Genomic DNA, 18,444 nt, shown 5'->3' with positions numbered 1-18,444 from the left:
AAATATCAGAGAAGTGTCAGAAGTTTTTAAGCTTCTCAGCACCAATACTGCGGGCAATTTTACTTTGCCTAGACCAAATGCTGGAGTCATTTTTGCCATTTGTGAATTCCCTCCTAACAAGATGAGACATTTTATAACTTCCTGTTGAATCAGGGATCCAGCTGAGGGGATGAAGTGAACACTCGTCTGCCACCTCTGCAGCTGAAAACTTCCTCTTTCCTGAATAAAGTGTCCCACTTTGGAGCTGTTTCTACATTGGGTGGAGCAGTCTCCCACGGGCTATGTAGAAAGAGCCTGATGACAGAGAGACTCTTGAATTCAATCCTTGAGATTCTGGGTTGAGCTGCTTCTGTCAGGACTGGCCTGGTGATTTAAAGGATGTCTCGTTTCTGTTTCTTCTGCAGCATCTCTCAGTATCAAATGGGAACATACAAGTGGACGCCTCTTTTATGCAAACACTCTGGAATGTACATCCTACGTGCTCAGGAAGCAGCATTGAAGAAGGTGTGCTTTTTTATGTGCATTCAGCCCTCAGCCGTCCAGTCTGTCTTAAGCTGTATATATTGACATTTTCTGCTGCTTCTCAGCTCCTGCTTCGTGTCTTGCTACGCAGCTAACATTATTTTAGTTCCCCTGAATCTCATTCTCTGATGTGGGTGTGGATTATTTTCTGTCCTGCTTTCTGATGACAGGGGCATTCCTGACAATACCTTTTAATCCTTTAGAGCCCACCTTTAGAGTATATAGGCATGCAGGATTTGGATATGCACTCTCCCTCTCCCACTGACTTTTCCTTTCCATTTATGGTTACTGGTTAGAAGTGTATAGACCTCAGCAACTTCAGTCTTAGAAGAGATTATTGTCCGAGAAGGTGATGCTGGTACTATTTCTCCCCATTGCATCTCTTCATACAGGTGGAAGAAAGACTTTCTCTATAATAAAATTGTGTTTGGCCATTTGTTTTTACTTGTATTTATGGAGGACCATTTAACAGTAATAGAATTTTCTCAGTATTTTATTTTTCCCGTGGAAGTAAGATCATCAAAATTTGTTCAACATATCCTATTTCTTGGAGCCAGGCAAAGTCAATATACCTTTCAAGTTAGAGAATAAATATACTGGCCTTACCATACTCATGGGTAATATTGCAGCTGAGTAGAATAATCAAATGCCAGTGACTGATATAAGTTATCATCTTACATTCTAGCACTTTACAGCAAGATCAGAATTTTTAAAAAATACTCATACCACAGCTTTAACCAGATTTTTGATCCCGAGCCCAGTAGTTTCAAACTGGGAATGCCCTTCTATGATAAGATGTTTGAAAATAGAGGGAAAATTAAGGGTGTCAAAGTGTTGTCCTAGTTTCAGAAGGCATCAGAACAAAGCTGAATACTCAGGAAATGACAGATTTTTAACTCTTTCAGCAACATGTGGAAGCCTTTAAAAAGGCTTTTACACCAAAACTAACCCACCACCTTGAGTCTGTTGTCATTCCTTTCTGTCAAGAATCAAGAAGCTCTGGCTTTCAGTCTTCCCCAAGGCAGTTTTGACTGGATCTTCTCCTTGTTAAATTTTTCCTTTTCACAATAGGAATAAAATGATTCCCCAGTCCCAACAGACAACTTGTGGAGATTAATTAAGAAGTGTTTGCAAATCACGTCAAAAAGGTCCTTATCGATGTGTTGAGTGCCCTTGTAATTTAGCCTGGATAGCTCATCACTTGAGTCATCTGGCCAGGCAGAAAATGCCCTCTCAGCATCCCTGGTGAGAAGCCCTCTTCAGCCCTGAGAGCATAAGTGGTCCTCGTCATGACCCTTCTTTCCCGAATATTGCCCGGCTAGAATTCAGTTAGGAAGTGCTGTGATGTACCAGCACTTGGCAGTTTTCTCCGTGTGAATAGAATATTGATTGGAAAAGCCTGAGGACTGCAAACGATGGATCCAAGTGGGACATGGCCTCGCCATCGTGAGATGATAGAGTGTAATCAAGAGCATGATTGTGGAAGATTTTAATTTTTGTAAATAAATTGGCTGTTAAGAATTCCCCTACAGTATATCATGAATGATTTTAATGCAAAAAAAAAAGGGTATACAACTGGAACTATTAGTACAGTAAGGTAGAGGAAAATTGGGAAACGATTTCTGACTATTTGAGAGAAGTTTAAGAAGAACTTGCCTCACATGGTTACAAAAAAGAAAAAAAAAAAAAACTGTGGGAATATCACACTGCCCCTGTACAAGATGTACTGATAAACACCCCTTTCTCCTCTGGCATGATTTCCTTTCATCATTCTTACTGTTAATTCAACACCCAGAATAGTTTGGTAGCCCCTGAAGTGATCTAATTATGTGATTTTTTTAAAAAAACTCCTGATGGAGACACGAGTGTATTAAGTCTGTATGTCTCCTGGGAACAGACTAGTCTACAGAATTTTTTTATTCAAAGCAATAACAAACTCCATTTCTTCATACAAGGTAAACCTCAGACTGGAGTCCCTCTCCCTGTATGTTCTTTGAATTAAGGCTCAGAATTTATTTGAAGACTAATGGGTCATTATGTCCTGGAAGCTCATTGTTTCCCATACATCTTGCAACTCCGTGACTATTGAGATTCCTTATGCTGAAAGCTAAAGTGCTTGTGGATAGTGGCTCATCTGCTGTGGGATCCTGGAATGACATTTCGCCTCCCTTCAGTGCTGTGGGATGAGCGTCCAGGTTTGATCTGTGTCTGTTAAATGCATTCAAAAGCTAACTTCCCCTAAGACAGCTCTTAATAAGTTTGCTGACCTCCTTCCCAGCATCCTCTTTCTTCACCATGACTGCAATTTGGTTGGGATTTTGCCACAAAATATACCCATTAAGACTGTAAGAGCTTATCCAGGAATTTCATGTCGGATATATTTTCATCCTAAGCAACTGGAAAATCCTTATCTTCCTCACAGTAGCAACATCATTTTCCTTTTAATGGTATGAGTTGACACTATTTTCACCCTATGTTTTGATGTTGGACTTGCTAATCTCTGAAATCCTATTTAACTTTCAGTGTTAGAATTGTTTCGACTTTCTTGTCTTTTCTTCCCGAGGCCAGAATTCATGGAATCTATCATTTTCCAAATGCTGCTTTCTTGGTGTTTTCCGTAACTGACTCAGACCTGCATGAATTTACCCTTTTTAAACACGGTGTTCTCATCATTAAATTTCCCATAAGTTCATAGTGGAATATAATTCTCTCACTAGGATACCTACTTGGTGGGCATGTAGTACGTCTCTTCCACGGTCACGATGAGTGCTTGACGATACCATCTACAGACCAGAATGATGCTCAGCACAGGTAAGCCGATAGCATCATCCTTCTCCCAGCTGTCTCTAGTCTCGGGTGCCTCAGACTAAAGAGTTTGCATTTGGGTGTGGCCACGGATGAATTCTGTAAGCATCGGCCAATGGGCAAACCTCCCTCCAGCCATGGGATGCAGTTTGTGAGACAGGAATGGCAATGCACTGGATCTTGCTCACAGGAGTATGTGGATACACATGCTGCTTCTTAAGCAAGCTCTTCCCTAATGCTTCCCAGTACCTTCATTTTCTCTGGTTTCTGCTCTGCCTAAGGAGTTTCTGGTAGCATTTGTTGTAGATGGAGGCACCCATTTGGTGACAGAAATCAAGTGAGTCATTCTAGGGAGTTTGTGCACCTAAGTTATTCACCATCAGAGGCAGATCTCTCTTTCCCACCCCCCCCTCATGTGTGAAGTCATTTAGGTGGCGTTGGGTGGTTTCATTTTGCTTATTACCAAATAGGATTGGAGAAACCAAATATCGATATCCAACAGGAGCTGGATTTAGCAGGGACCGTGCCAAGGGCAACATTCAGAGGATGCTTCTGAGGGTGATGCTTTCTGTGGTCCTTTGCTTGACTCCTCAATGAATGCTTTTCAAAATTCAAAACCAAGAGATGGAAGATACTAATCCAGATCTTAAACTCATACCGAAGGGTCCCTTGGTAGTCTGTCTAACATCAAAGGAACAGAGTATAAAGAGCTTGGAACTATAGAAATGTGATAAATATTTTTTAAAAATAAAATTGGATCCAAATTAGGCTGAATTTGTAGCAGCAATGGGTGTGATCTCCCAGAGGTAATACATTCTTTGTTTTTGTGTAATGCCTATGGGAACCTTGTTAACTGCATTTCTTTTACTTCATTAGAAACATGGGGTCACGTCCTCACAGCTAAGAGAGCATCTAGATCAGGCTCCTGCCAAAGGTCACATACTGGCTGCTTTCAGATGGCAGCCTAGAAGCCATGTGGCTGGCTCTCCATCCACAGCTTGTTCCTTGTCTGATGAACTAAGAGGACCTTCAGGAGCAGAGCAAAGAAACCATGCATTGGCAATATGTATCCCTGTTGTTCTGAGTCTCTTCCTACTTGTTCTCTCCTCTGAATCTCTCTCCATGGGAACCAGACCTGACCTAGGACACATAAAGCACAGACCTATGGCAAGTGCCTAATTAATTCACTCCCTGCCTCCTTGACACTGGTCCAGTTAACTGACAGTTATCTCTGAGGAAGGGCATTAGGCTGACCTTAGAATTAAGGATTCCATACCCTAAATAATGTCATGTGATCTTATCCAGTTGTGATCTTTTTTTTTTGTACAGTAAAATTATGCAAGAGCCCACGTAGTGTCTCTTTAATATCTTATTGTGCATTAAAGGGAAGATTTGCAGGTAGATAAAGACCTGAAGTTTTATGAGTTTTGTAGTTAGCTATGTCTAAGATGAAACACAACCGAACACACTAGTTCTTTCTTCCCGTTCCAGTTCTTCTTTAAAGGGCAGGAATTTGGAAAATAATGAAATGATAATCCTGTGCATGGCCCTTGACCTACCCTTCCCCCCCCCCACACACACACCTGTCATTAAATTTAGAACCAAATTAGAAACATCCTGGGCAGAAACTCTGCTTGGAGGAGCTTGTCATTTGGTGGCATTCCTGTCAAGTACATGAACGAGAGCCTGAGTAAAAGAAAAACTGCACAAATATTTGAAAGGAGATGCTAGGGAGAGTGAAACAGATGGAGAGGAATTCCCCGAATGGGCACCCTGAAGCAGGCATTGCATGCCATCACTGAAATAAGACAAAGGTGACCTTCCCTTGGTGGAGGATTCCACAGGATCTAATTTGTATTTGGAGGGAAGTAAATTCACAGATAAAAAAGCCATAGTCCTTTCATTTATAAGGAGGCATGAAGGGGTTGAAACTTTGTAAGGAAGCATGAAGGGGTGAGCAAGCAGCTATTCATTATACTGGGACCTGCATTTTTGTATCAGCTGGTCTCTCAATCACAAGAGGATACTTTAGCGTTGGCTGTCTAGGTGAAGTGAGTGATAAGCCCTCCTCATTGTCTTGTGTCATCAGGTAAATCCTCAGAACTGGCCAGGATGGCCAGGAATACTGAAATCTGGGAGAACCCAAAAGAATAGAAAATCAGGAATGCACTAAAAGAGGTCAGCAGACCTTCAGGCATGCAGGTGATGCGACAGGGAGGGTGCTGACTTTCCAGTGGAAATCATTTCTATTCCTTCTAAAGCCTGAAAGCAAGCCAGGTGGAGAGGCTGACCCTCCCAGGGTGCAAACCTGAAAGCAGCAATCTAGCAACCTGAGCTCTGGTCTTTGGCTCTGCCTCTGGCTTGTCAAGCCCCCTGGGGTAAGTGTCTTAACCTCTTGCAGCCAAGGCTGAGCTGTCAGCCCAGCTTTCAAAGCATCTCAGCTCACCACCCACTCCTCTCCTTGGGTAATTGTTTTAGAGAATGGGAACAGGTTGTTTCAACCTCTGTAACCTTACAAGATTAAATGGAGCAAGCTGCCCGAATTTCCCAGGTGGGAGGGACTAACCTTCGAGAATTCCTCAGATGTCAGAGGGAGAGAGTTCTCTGATCCGGTGACATAGGGTGAACTGTTCTACCCTCTTCACCTGGGAGGCCCTTCCAATTCTCACTGAGTGGGGAGAAGCAGGAGTGAAAACCTCAGCAAATTTGTGTGACTTGTGAGGTGTCATCACCGTTCTAGACCCGGCACAGGGACACCTGGGCAGTTAGAGCTCTCAAGTCCCACAAGATTTCTTTCTCAATCTTTACTGCGTGTTTCTTGATCACACGTACATTTGAAAAAGGTTTAGAATGTGTTCTATCATCCCACCACCCAGAGGTAGCCACTATTAATGCAGTGTTTCGTTGTGTTTCTGTGTCATGTGTTTTTCTATGCATGATGGAAACATCTGTATTTAAACAAAGTTCGCATAAATTAGTACTACACAGTATTTTGTACATCTGTGAACATCTTTGTGCACGTCAAAAAAAATGCATTAACTTCTCACAACAATTCTATGACTTACATAACCAAATTAGACTCATTTTACAGATGACGAAGCCGAGTACAGAGCTGTGAAGGGACCTGACAAGGTCACACAGCTAACAGACTCACACTCAGGTCTGCCTGGCCCCCAAGCTGGTATTTTCAACCAACTCCTAATTATGGTACTTCTTCAGATAAAAAATAAGAATTGCACATTTTCTCCTCACCTCTATTGATGACCTGTTGTCTCAAAATCTAGATCAAGATTCTTCTGGAGCTCGAGTGATTCAGTTGTGGTATACACAAATCTTCTGTGGTGGGATTTTAAATTAGTGAAATTGGTGAGATTAAATGTGGTTAAGTGATCAGTCTTGATCTAAGGTCACAACATTCTCAAAAAGAGTCTGGATTCCATATACCAGGTAATCTGGGACCACTCTCCATGAGATATACTCTTCAACAAGAATCGGTCACTTATATAGGTAGGTTGGTCACCTATTGTATGGAATGAAAAACAGAGTTCACTAATCATCAGATAAATGTCTGGCAAACCCAAATCAAGGGCCATTTTGCAGAATACCTGACCACAACTCCTCAAAATTGTCAAAGTCGTGGAAAACAAGGGAAGTCTAAGAACAGACCAGAGGAAACGAGGGAGAATAGGACAGCTAAATGCATTGTGGTATTCCTGGATTGGATCCTGGAACAGGAAGAAAATACTGATAGAAAAATTGCTGAAATCCAAGTAAAGTCTTGGGTTTAGCTAGTCATGACCTAACAATGTTGGTTTCTTCGTTTTGACAAGGGTAGCATGTACATCTTAGATACAGTGCAAGATCACATTAGGGGATACCAAGTGAAAGTGTGCAACTCTTTGTCTTTGCAACTTCTTTGTAAACCTAAAATCATTCCAAAATAAACATTTTATTTAAAAATATATTAAAAGATTAACACAGGAAAGGAGACAACAGTATAGTGATAAAGTTATGACCACTAGAGCAGCTGAGCATAAAGCTTTGCTCCAGACTTCCTAGAATAATGGAAATGAATTCATACCATATTGCCTACGTGTTTTAAAAGGACAGATGCGTTTTTGAAAAGTACAAATACATTTTTGAAAAATGTAAAACTACAAGGAACTTAACCTAAAAGAATCAGAGCATTTGGTATCTGCTCTGATGGTATGTGATGAGGCTGTGTTGATTCCTGATGTGGAAATGGAGACAGTCCTTTTTGTTGTACACCTGAGGTCCATGAGTGTCCTCGATCCCTATATGGTGAGCACTTCCCTCCCCTTCAGCACCTTTTTTCCCTCCTAAGAGATTGAGCCTGGAAAATTGTGCTTCTCTTTGACTCACGCTCTCAGTTTTGCTGACTACATGAGGGCTTGGAAAGAACAGCGGGGATTGAACAGCCTCTGCAGGGAGCTGTTCCCACCCCAGTGCTGATCAGTGTCATGCTCAGAGGAGCTAATCTCAAACTCTGCTCGCAGGAGGATATTCTATGAAGCTGGGGGAGCTGGGACACGAGCCAGATCTCTGTGGAGAGTGGAACCCCTTCGGATAAGGTAATGGAGGGTCAGGGTGGTGCTCTTTTCAAGATAATTTTATTTTGCTGTCCTGTCTGTTCTCTTAAAAATTTCACTGATTCCACATCACCAGGCAAACTCTCACAAGTTCCTTGGCCCAGAGCTGTTTTGAAATTTTCCTGACTTTGTTTTTAAACAGCAGCAGCACACACACGCACAGAGAGAGAGAGAGGGAGATTGGGAAAATGAGAGAATGAGAATTTCCAAGACTTCTGTTTTGATTCTGAAGCCCTGAACCCAGCCCCCAACTCCTGCTCCCCTTCTGGGGGCCAGGTTATAGAAGGCGAGCTTGGACAGGTCCGCTGAAAGCCATCAAAGTACTTCTCCCATTTGTTTCCTTAAGCAGATTCTCTGAAACCCAGCTAGTGTTTCTCTTCTCAGTAGTTGTGTTGGCTCCACTGGAACGTTGGCTTTAAATGAGACTAGTGATTGTGATGGCATGAGGTTGAGAAGATTAAAACACCACTGGAGAGGTAGCCATGAGGAAAACCATATTTACCAGACTTGTCAGAAACACTATTGTACCTGGGTGAAAGGAACAGGAGGCTGAGACTTGAGCTGTGCACTTGAGGAAAAACACGTGGTCTTCAAACGTCACACCACAAAGGGGGATCCAGTAAGCTCTGGGCCATTATTTTGCCAAGAGGGATTGCAAGTCAGGCTAGAGCTAAACTAGCTGCTTGGGATAACAGAGGAGGGACAGTGTCTGTTTTCCTTCTCTGCTCTTCCTGCCAGCTCGCTCCTCAGCCTCCCTCTGAACATATGTTCATGGAAAATGTCTCTCTCGTGAGGATGTATGCCCCCAACGTGGTTTTCAAGATAATCCATTATAGATCAGGAGAAAATACTAGAACTTATACACATAACACATAGATACATTTACATTTTTTACTGAGAAACTCTTCGGAGGTTACTGGTTTAAAGAATACTGCTTTTAAGGAGCACCCACTTGGTAGCTGGCTTGGAGCATTTATATTCTCTTTCCAGCCCTGTTAAAATGCTTGCTCTAACATAATCTTAGGATATTAAGCCTTTCTTAATGGGCTTTTTTACAAAGTCAAAGTAGGTATGTATATATAATAGTTCCAGTTATGGTTGTTTATTTCCCCAGAGGCCTAACCATGAGATTTTATTCTAAAAGATTTTATTCCAACTCAAAAGATAGTGAGTTTCAAGTTAGTCAGTGGATAATTTCTTGCCTAACTCTTATTGTAACTTTCGTTGAATGCCAACAGTTTGATGTAAGACCATTGAAGGGTTACCATTTCAACAGGAGGTCTCCCTTATCTAAATCATCTTATCTTGCTTCACTTTTTTTCCACAGAATGGATCACCCTCTAATACAAAAATACACACACGCACATACACACACACACACACACACACACACACACACACACACTTCTTTATTATCTACCTCTCCCTGGCGAGTGTAGGTTGCACAAGTATTTTTACCATTTCTCTTGAAGAAAGGATTCTTTGTGGTAGTAAAGTTTGAGTTGAGATAGTACATTAGGGATGGCTTTGCTTTTCCAGAAATGAGTTTCCCTTATAAGGCATTCTTTTTGTGGTTTTTTTATATCAAGAAACTTCAGTGGAGTGAAGGGAAAATTGGAAGCTTGGGACTTCTAGTTACATTAAATCATTGACTTGTCCCAGGATCATCTTTCTTGTTGGTGTTCTTTTTCCCCCCCTTTTATTTTTATTGACGTATAATTAACATATGGTATTATAGTAGTTTCAGATGTACAATATGACTCAACAGTTCTATACATTTACTCAGTGTTCCTTAAGATAAGTGTACACTTAATCCCCTTTATTTTACCCATCCCCCATCCACCTCACTCTACCAACCACCAGTTCTCTGTATTTAAAAGTCTATTTTTTGTCCTTTTCTTTTTGTTCATTTGTTTTGTTTCTTGAATTTTACATATGAGCAAAATCATAAGGTATTTGTCTTTCTCTGACTGATTTCACTTAACATTATACCCACTGGATCCATCCATGGCAAGAGCTCATTCTTTTTTGATAGCTAAATAATAGTCCATTGTATATATGTATGTACACACACACACACACACACACACGCCCCATATCTTTTTAATCCACTCATCTATGGTTGGAGACTTGGGTTGCTTTCATATCTTGGCTATTATAGATAATGGTGCAGTAAACATAGGGGTGCCTTTATCTCTTTGAATTAGTGTTTTCTCATTCTTCGGGTAAATATCTAGTGCTGGAATTACTGGATCATGTGGTAATTCCATTTTTAATTTTCTGAGGGACCTCCACACTGTCTTCCACAGTGGCTGCGCCAGTTTACGTTCCCTCCCGTGGTGCACAAGGGTGCCTCCTTGTTGGTGTTGAGAGGCTGCAAGAGAAGTACCATGCTGAGTTGTCAGGAGACCCGAAATCCTAGAGCAAGCCAGGAGACGAGCGTTTTGTCCCTCCAGGGGATAAACCACAGAGGGATTAGAATTCTGCTAGTGTGTGGAAGAAAGCCCAGGATAGATATTGAAATAGACTGAGTTTCTCGGCTCTTCTCTCTGCACAGTTGGAGTGGCAGTAACATCAGATGGGGCCAGGCTTTCCGGCTCCGGCATCTCACCACAGGCCACTACCTGGCCTTGACAGAGGACCAGGGCCTTATACTGCAGGACCGGGCGAAGTCAGACACCAAGTCCACAGCCTTCTCTTTCCGGGCCTCCAAGGTAAGGGGTGAGGAAGTGGACTTTGACCTCATTTTAAAAGTGAAAGCTCTGAGCCCTCCAGGCGGAACTGTGACCAAAAAGAAAGTGGACTGGAACGAGATGGAATTGGAAATTAGACCTATGAGAAACACTGTCTTCTTCTAGCTTTTGAATTGAGTTTACAGGGGAATGGGGGCCGTGGAGGCAGGTTTAAGTCTTAAGAGAGAGACTTCAAAGAAGAGTGGAAAGCCCCAGAAAATAAATGGGCAGTGTTGTTCAGAGGTTAATGAAAGATGATGCTGTTGCTTGATATGTTCTAAGTTGTTTTTAATACTTTTAAGCGTATGCTTTAGTCCTATAAGACAATGATGATGTAGAGGCACGAGTTTCAGTGCTACATGGGGTTAAATCAAGGAAGCGATTTCTTTCAGAAAGATGTAGAGAAGGCGTCAGTCTGGACATGACCTCATCTTGTAGTTATCTGTATTATACAAAGTCACCAGTACCTTCCTCATGCATTCCCTCGGAGGTCTCTTCCCTCCACTTCTCTTAGTTCTCACCCATCCATCCCCATCCTTCATTAAAAGTGGACCCTGGGCTAGTTAGGTTAACCGCAAACATGTAGCTTTGCCTTTTGATGTGTATGTAGACAGCAGTTTTTTTGCAGTCTCCTATCTTTAACGTCCAGTCAGGCTTTAACTCTGCATCACTCCAAACCGGATCTAGTTGGATGGTCAGAACTGCATGCTGAGCTGACTTCTGACAGAGAGTTGGATGCTCTGTCACTTTATGATTGTTCTGGAAAGATCATCCAAGCTTAGGAAAGTCTGTGCTCAGTCGCAGGCCTAGTTATCTGGGAGTCGGCACCTCCTAACAAGGCAGTTCGACATCTCCTTTGGGGGCTTCATCTCTAGTTTCATTCTTCTTGCTTTTTTCCAGAAATAGATCTTGATTTGTGTTCTCAACACGATTTCAGGAAAGGGTTGTTGATGATTCTGTTCATGTGGGACTTGGTGTGGAGCTGACAGCTGAATTTTCTGTGGGAAAGCTCTGCTTCTTAATGAATCAGAGGAGGACAGTCTTCCAGCCTTGCCCTCTTTTGAAGCAGGGGGCTCAGACTCCTTTCTTTTCCTTCTTTTTTTGGTCCCAGAGTCTTTCCTGGCAGAGAATCTCTGGCATATAAGTTTTTCTCCCCCAAATGGCTACATATCAGAGTTAAGCTATTTCCACACCTATATTTCCAACATTAAAATATATGAACTTCCAACCCTAAATTCTTCTCAAACATCACCTCCCATCTGCTTCTCTTTAAATGGTATTTTGGCTCCTTGACTTCATTCTGGTTTTCTGAGCACATCTCCTTTATGTTCCCTTCACTTTTGTTTTTTAAGATTCCCGGAAAAGAAAGATTTTAAGTACAGACATGATCTGTGTAGTACAACATTTTGGCCTCCGCGAAGTGGTTTATGGCAGTGTAACTTGCTAAAAGAACTGGTGAAACAAAGCAACAAAAAAGTCCGAAGAACAGAGACAAGTGAGATCACATTCTTCCCTAAGAGCCAACTTGGACATGGGGTGCTGTGGATGACAGCAAGTGTGGGAGGGCGAAAAAGAGATGGGGGGAAAAAAAAGAAATGACTCCTTCTGGCTGGTGACCAAGTGAATTCCTTTCTAAGAATGCTAGCTTGGCTTTTTCATTCTTCGAGTGCTCTACCACGATCCCCTCAGCCCCCTCTAGACCTGCTGCCCTGGGGTGGATCCATGACTTTGCAGCCACTACTAGTTCAGAAAGGGGCTTCTCTGGTTACAGCAGGCATTCAGGTGGCCTTCCAGGTGGCTGGCAGCGTCGTGTTCCAAGGGGACTCTTCCATTCCATTCCTTTCTTGGCTCAGCCTTGTGGAGGATGGCTAAGCACTTGCCGAGGCCACTGGGGACAGCCAGAAGAACTCAGAGCACCACAGAGAGTCCTTCCACTTGGCACAGCTCCTGGCCTGTGAGCACGCTTGCTTTCCAAAGGCCCATTGCTTAGCTCCCCAGGTCCTTCCATTTCTATGCACATGGAGGCAAGCAGCTGATGGCTGGAAGTCACCAAGGTACTGTGGGGACAGCCGGCATAGCAGAGCTGGACGTAAAAGTCACCCATGAGTCACATTGTCTTATGCACTTGGCAGTGTTGTTACATTTCACTGGAGTCACTACGTTAGAGATTTTAAATAACTCCCAGTGCCGCAGTACTCGGCCCAGCTACGTTCATTTCAGTGGGTGAGGAACTGAAGTCAAAATGACCTAGGCTCCGTGGCAGGCCAAGAAATGGCTGTGTTCCCCCCAGGAAATCGGGGCTTCCTTAGGACATTGTGTGGGCGGAGCATCTGACATCTTAGAATGTGAAGCTACACCGAAAGCAAGAATGTATGGAGAGCACGTTGCTCTGCCATACACAGTCCAGAGAGCTCTTGGGAGAAGAACACTAGAAATGCCTTGAGTGCTCTGGGGCCCCAGATTCCTCCCTAGTAAATGTATGTTTACCTTGCTGGGTGCCGGCTTTCCTCTGTAAATGCACACTCCAGTGTGCTCGCCCTCACCGGGGAGTAGTGAGGTTCCCCAGCAGAAGGAGAGTTTGGCTCTGCTTTTCAACAGTGGGAGGGCGCTGAGTCATCTGGCCAGTGCTTGCCTGTTACAGGTGTTACGGGATGGAGCGGATGGCTGACAGTAGTCGGAGGTACCATCTCAGGATATGGGTGGTGGCGCAGGGGTTGAGGGATCCCAAGGGGAAGGCTGGGAGGTAGAGGTACTGTGTCTTTAGTGCCTTTGTCAGTGGCGTTAGGGTGGGTATTCACCTGATTCTCTCTGTACGTTGGGGAATCTAGAACACAGTAAAAGAGACTCCCAGGAGGGTCACTCTTGGGGCTCATGTGTTCAGGGCAGCACTGGGTTCGCTGGGCTGTGAGTCATTTGGCACTGATGGGCTTCCCACTGCATGTTCCTGTCTGGCTGCGTTAGTGAGCAACAGCTATGACTCCTAAACTGGGGCCATGGGACAGCTGCAGGTGCATGTTAACATCCTTAGCAGTCTGCCCTTACAAGGAAGCGGCAGGTACACTGTGAATCTTGTACACGTGGATCGGACAGGGGTGTGAATGAGCCTTCATGAAAGGGAGTCAGAACTCAAACCTGCGGCAGTCGTGGGCCTGGCCTGGCTCAGGTGAAATCAAACCGAGGTCTTTGAGCAAGTATGGGAAGCATGTAGAATAATGAGCAGGGAGTGACGTTGGTCAGTTTTTATCCCTCTCCTTCAGCAGGGTGATCCAAACCAAACTGGAGGTCTGGGATGTCTTGTTGCCTCTGAACTATAGCATCACACCTTATTCCTTTAATCGGAAGTGGTATTTGATAGAGTGTGGCTTCCAGGTCACCTAGATCTGGCCTTGACTCCCATCTGCTCTCTGTGAGACCTTGAACACAGCTCTTAATCTGGTTGCCCCTCATTTGAAATCTGTCATAAAATGTTAAGAGATGACCTCTGCCTGCCCTTCCATTCTCTCTATGCCACTTGCTCACAGTTGCCTTGAGCTCTGGCTTACTAAATATTTATCAGCCCTTGAACATGTTCTTTTTTCTCATTGCTCAACCTGTGCCTAGAATGCCTTTTACCCCTCCTAAACACCCCCACTCACGAACTCCTGCTCATCCTTCCAGACTAGTATCAGATGCCCTTTACAGGAGGAGGGCTCTTCCGTGGGCCTCCAGTAGGCCCCTGTCTGTGTTTCTGTAACAGCCATCACTCACTGGACCGGGAGCCCCTAGATGACAAGGATCACACATGCCCCCTTTTGATATCCCAGCACCTGGCATAATGTGTAGCAGGTGGTAAGTGTGGAAATTGCTCAAGGGATATAGGAATGTGGTCATACATTAAAACAGCCTCAAATCCATTTCATTTTAACCTCCATCATCATCATAGAAGTATCCTGTCATTGTGTAATCATTTTGGATCCTTATCTGCCTATCAGCATTCAAGGAGACAGATTCATTATTTTGAACATCGAAGTCAGATTTCTATGAACTTGATTTCACATTCATTTTCCCATTGTCTTGACATTGCAAGGCCATTCCCCAAGGATTGTCAGATAATGTGATTTAGTATTGCCATGCCAGAGTAAATATTATCTGTTTAGAAGTCATGTTTCCACATCATTTTACAGTGCTGAATTCCTTTCAGGGAAGAGTGAATTAGTGATATTAAATCAAGACTTATCACATGTAACCATTTATTTTATAGCTATTTTTCATGACTATACCATAAGTCTTGAATAGTTGAGATAGAATCTCAAAGTTTGCCTATTTTATTGCAGAAGGATGTAGAGCTATCATTGTTCCCAATGAGAGGAAATTTTTCCTCAGTTTATAAAAATGTTACGTTCAGTTGAGTCAACAATTATCAAATATCTAGTATGCGCTAAGCACTGTGTTCTTGGCCAAACATGACTTCCCTGCCTTTAAAAAGCTGTGCATGGAAAGCATCTCTGTAGACTGGCCTCATGTGCCCTTTAACCTTAGCAGCTCCTGGCAATCAGAATCAAGATGGCAGCCGGACTGATGGGATATCCCTTAGGAAAACACTGGCTCTGTTTGTGCCAGCCCCCAGGCTTGCTCCGCTTCCTCACTGAGTTCTCAGCCAGGGAAGGAGATGGGTACAGAGGAAAGAGGGAAAAGGGAGAGGAGAAAACAACTACCTCAAGATTCAAACATCTAGAGACAACAGTTTTATTTCATTTCAAATAAACTCTACACAGTATTTTTTATTTTATCTTCCAAATTTTTAAATTCTAGTTAGTTAACATACAGTGTAATGTTGGTTTCAGGAGTAGAATTTAGTGATTCATCACTTACATATAACACCCAGTGCTCATCCTAATAAGTGCCCTCCTTAATACCCATCCCCCATCTAGCCCATCCCCCATCCACCTCCCTCCATCAACCCTCAGTTTATTCTCTATGGTTTGCCTCCCCCTCTCCCTCTTTTTTTTTTTTTTTTGCCCTTCCCACACATTCATCTGTTTTGTTTCCTAAATGCCACATGTGAGTGAAATCAGATGGTATTTTTCTTTCTCTGACTTATTTCACTTAGCATGATTCTGTCTAGCTCTGTATCACTGTAAATGGCAAGATTTCATTCTTTTTGATGGCCAAGTAATATCCCATTGTGTGTGCATATATATTGCATATACACACACACACACACACACACACACACCCTCCACCTCTTCTTTATCCATTCATTAGTCGATGGACACCTGGACTCTTTCTAGAGCTGGGCTATTGTTGATAATGCTGCTATAAACATTGGGGTGCATGTGCCCCTTCAAATCTATATATTTGTATCCTTTGGGTAAATACCTACTAGTGCAATTGCTGGGTCATAGGGTCGTTCTATTTTTAACTTTCTGAGGAACCTCCATACTGTTCTCTAGAGTGATTGTACCAGCTTGCATTCCCACCAACAGTGTAAGAGGGTTCCCCTTTCTCTGCATCCTCACCAATAGCTATTGTTTCCTGTGTTGTTAATTATAGCCATTCTGAAGTCTACACAGTATTTTTAAAATTTAAATCAATGATTCTCAAGTCTTTATTGTTCAAAGTGGACCAAATAGAGAAGCAGTCGAGGAAAACCATGGGCTTTGAAGTAGAAGCCTGAGTGAGAATCCTGGCTCGGCCATTCCCTGGTCAGCCTTAATGTGTCTTTTTTTCCAAAAAATAGGGGTGAAGAAGTGTGTCTTGAAGGGTGGTTGTGAGGATTCAGTGAGAATAGGAAGACGACCTGGGAGTGTGTCTCCTTATCCATGAAATGGCAGTAGTGCTGCCATCACCTCACGCTGATGGTGTAGGAATTGAAGGAGAAAGATGGAGGGAAGAGCCTGCTGGAGAAGTGTGCCTTCCCTAATGCAGATGAGTCTGGTCCCCCAGCGCCCAGTGAACAGCAGGGGCCTTTCTTTGGCCTCCCACCCAGCCAGGATCCTAGCAATGTCCTGCAGTGTGTGATTTCTTTAAGAACATTCTAAGACCTCCTATTCTAGATTAGAAATTTAGAAAAGGACTATATTTGCGGAGAAGTAAACCCAAAGGTTGTTTCTCAAGGTTTCTCCCGGGACACCTAGGAAGGGGCAGACTAACCAGGCCTTTCTTGATGGCTTACCCCAGCATCCATGAATGGGTCTCATCTTCCCATGTCTCATTTTCCCCCTGAAACATTTTTGGGTGCTTACAGTGTGTTGGAAAGGTACTTTGTTGTCCTCTGTGGACACAGGCAGTTTCAATATGTCAAATAACAAATTTCACTCTAATTAATAAACGTGAGTTAGGAGCTTCTCCGTTCCAGATATGCTACGTACTGATGGCATAGCTTAAAAATCAGCTGTCTCTAGCCTTGTTTCTTTTCAATCTATAATTCACACTGCTGCTGGAACAGCTATTCTAAGATGCAGCCCTGTGTTAGCCCCCTGCTTAAAATTCTCAGTGGCTTTCCATTGCCAACACTAGCTTTTCTCAAGAGGTATTCCAAACAATAATTTTATGAATTGTTTTTTTTAGAAAAAGCAGTTTGGCTGCCCCTGCTGCATTATGCAGAATTCAACAGGTTTTATTTTTTTTTTCTGTTGTTTGCTTTTTATTGTCGGACTCCTAACAATCTGTCTTATATAAGCCCTAACACTTCCTTTGACTCCTGGAAGAAGATAAAGAACTTGTCCAAAGTCCTCTTTTCCAGGAGGAAGTCCATTAATGTTGTGAGTTTGAGAAACATGTACCTATAGTACAAGGTGTACTTTGTCCAGAGTCCTTTGTGTTCAAGTCCCTTCCTGGACTTCAAGCACTCTCCTTGCCACACGACACCCATCTTACTAGAGCTAAGTCCTCTCCCCTCTTTCCTTTCTCACTTCTCACTCCCAGCCGAGCTCACATCGAGTATCTGTCTTACGTAAAATCGTCCCTCACTGTCAGGCACAATGAGGTCTTCTATCTCCCAAACTCCACTGGCACCTTGAATGTAGGCTATGTCACCTTGCTATCATTACTGGTTTGTATGTATGACCCTAAAGTTTATATGAGCCCAGAGCCATTTTTTCGTAAAATAATTGCATATGTTTTCAACCCGTCAGCCTTTTCTTCTTTATAATACCTTTTAAACAACTGAAACATTAATACAATTAATACTTAACTGTGCTAATGATAACCATTCAAAAAATTATGTTCCAATGACAAATGGGCTTTGGAATTCTATTTGATTTTGGATTCTGTTCCATTACTTAGCTACAGGACTTTGAGCAAATTACTCAAATTCTGCAAGCCTCAGTTTTATCACCTATAGAGTATGAGAAATGAAAACAGAAGGACCATTAAAAGGTTGAGAGAAAATGTTCTGAAAGTGTCATGCATAATATATGTCCCTTTGTAGGTCCTTGGTAAATTCACTGATGGTATTGCCATTGTGGAGTACTTAGCAAAATACTTTGCTCTAAGTAGGCACTAGACAAACACTAGTTGCAGTTCCTTTTCTTGTCCTCCTAGAAATCTTAAATCACTCTGGAGAGCAGCAACTTAATCGTCCAAACCAGATATTTATTTAACACTTGTGATGTGGTCAGGACCATTTCATAAGTTCTTCATGGAGACAGGAGATGATGATGATTATCCTTCAACACCGAGTATCCTATTCCTCCTTAGAATCTACTCATCATCTAACATAGAGAAGGTTGACAGAGATATACAAATTGATGTGCACAGAACAATAAAACAAAAGCAGATTATTTGCAACCTAT

The 18,444-nt window shown here is 42.8% G+C and overlaps 1 protein-coding gene across 1 annotated transcript in view; it reads left to right on the top strand.

Annotated features, from left to right (window-relative positions):
* Window positions 1–18,444, top strand: part of RYR3 (ryanodine receptor 3) — a 364,573-nt gene that overhangs the window by 75,575 nt on the left and 270,554 nt on the right. The window contains exons 8-11 of the mRNA XM_088025080.1: window positions 405–504; window positions 3,240–3,333; window positions 7,845–7,919; window positions 10,495–10,651. Coding sequence (XP_087881206.1) covers window positions 405–504; window positions 3,240–3,333; window positions 7,845–7,919; window positions 10,495–10,651 — 426 coding nt within the window. The remainder of the gene's footprint in view (window positions 1–404; window positions 505–3,239; window positions 3,334–7,844; window positions 7,920–10,494; window positions 10,652–18,444) is intronic.

The sequence above is a fragment of the Eumetopias jubatus genome, unplaced genomic scaffold (assembly GCF_037043125.1).
Source record: "Eumetopias jubatus isolate StellerSeaLion01/CBP00866 unplaced genomic scaffold, mEumJub1_p1.0 scaffold_7, whole genome shotgun sequence".
NCBI classification, from domain to species: Eukaryota; Metazoa; Chordata; class Mammalia; order Carnivora; family Otariidae; genus Eumetopias; species Eumetopias jubatus.
Note: the sequence above shows the minus strand (reverse complement) of the source record. Positions and strands in the feature narration are given on the sequence as shown.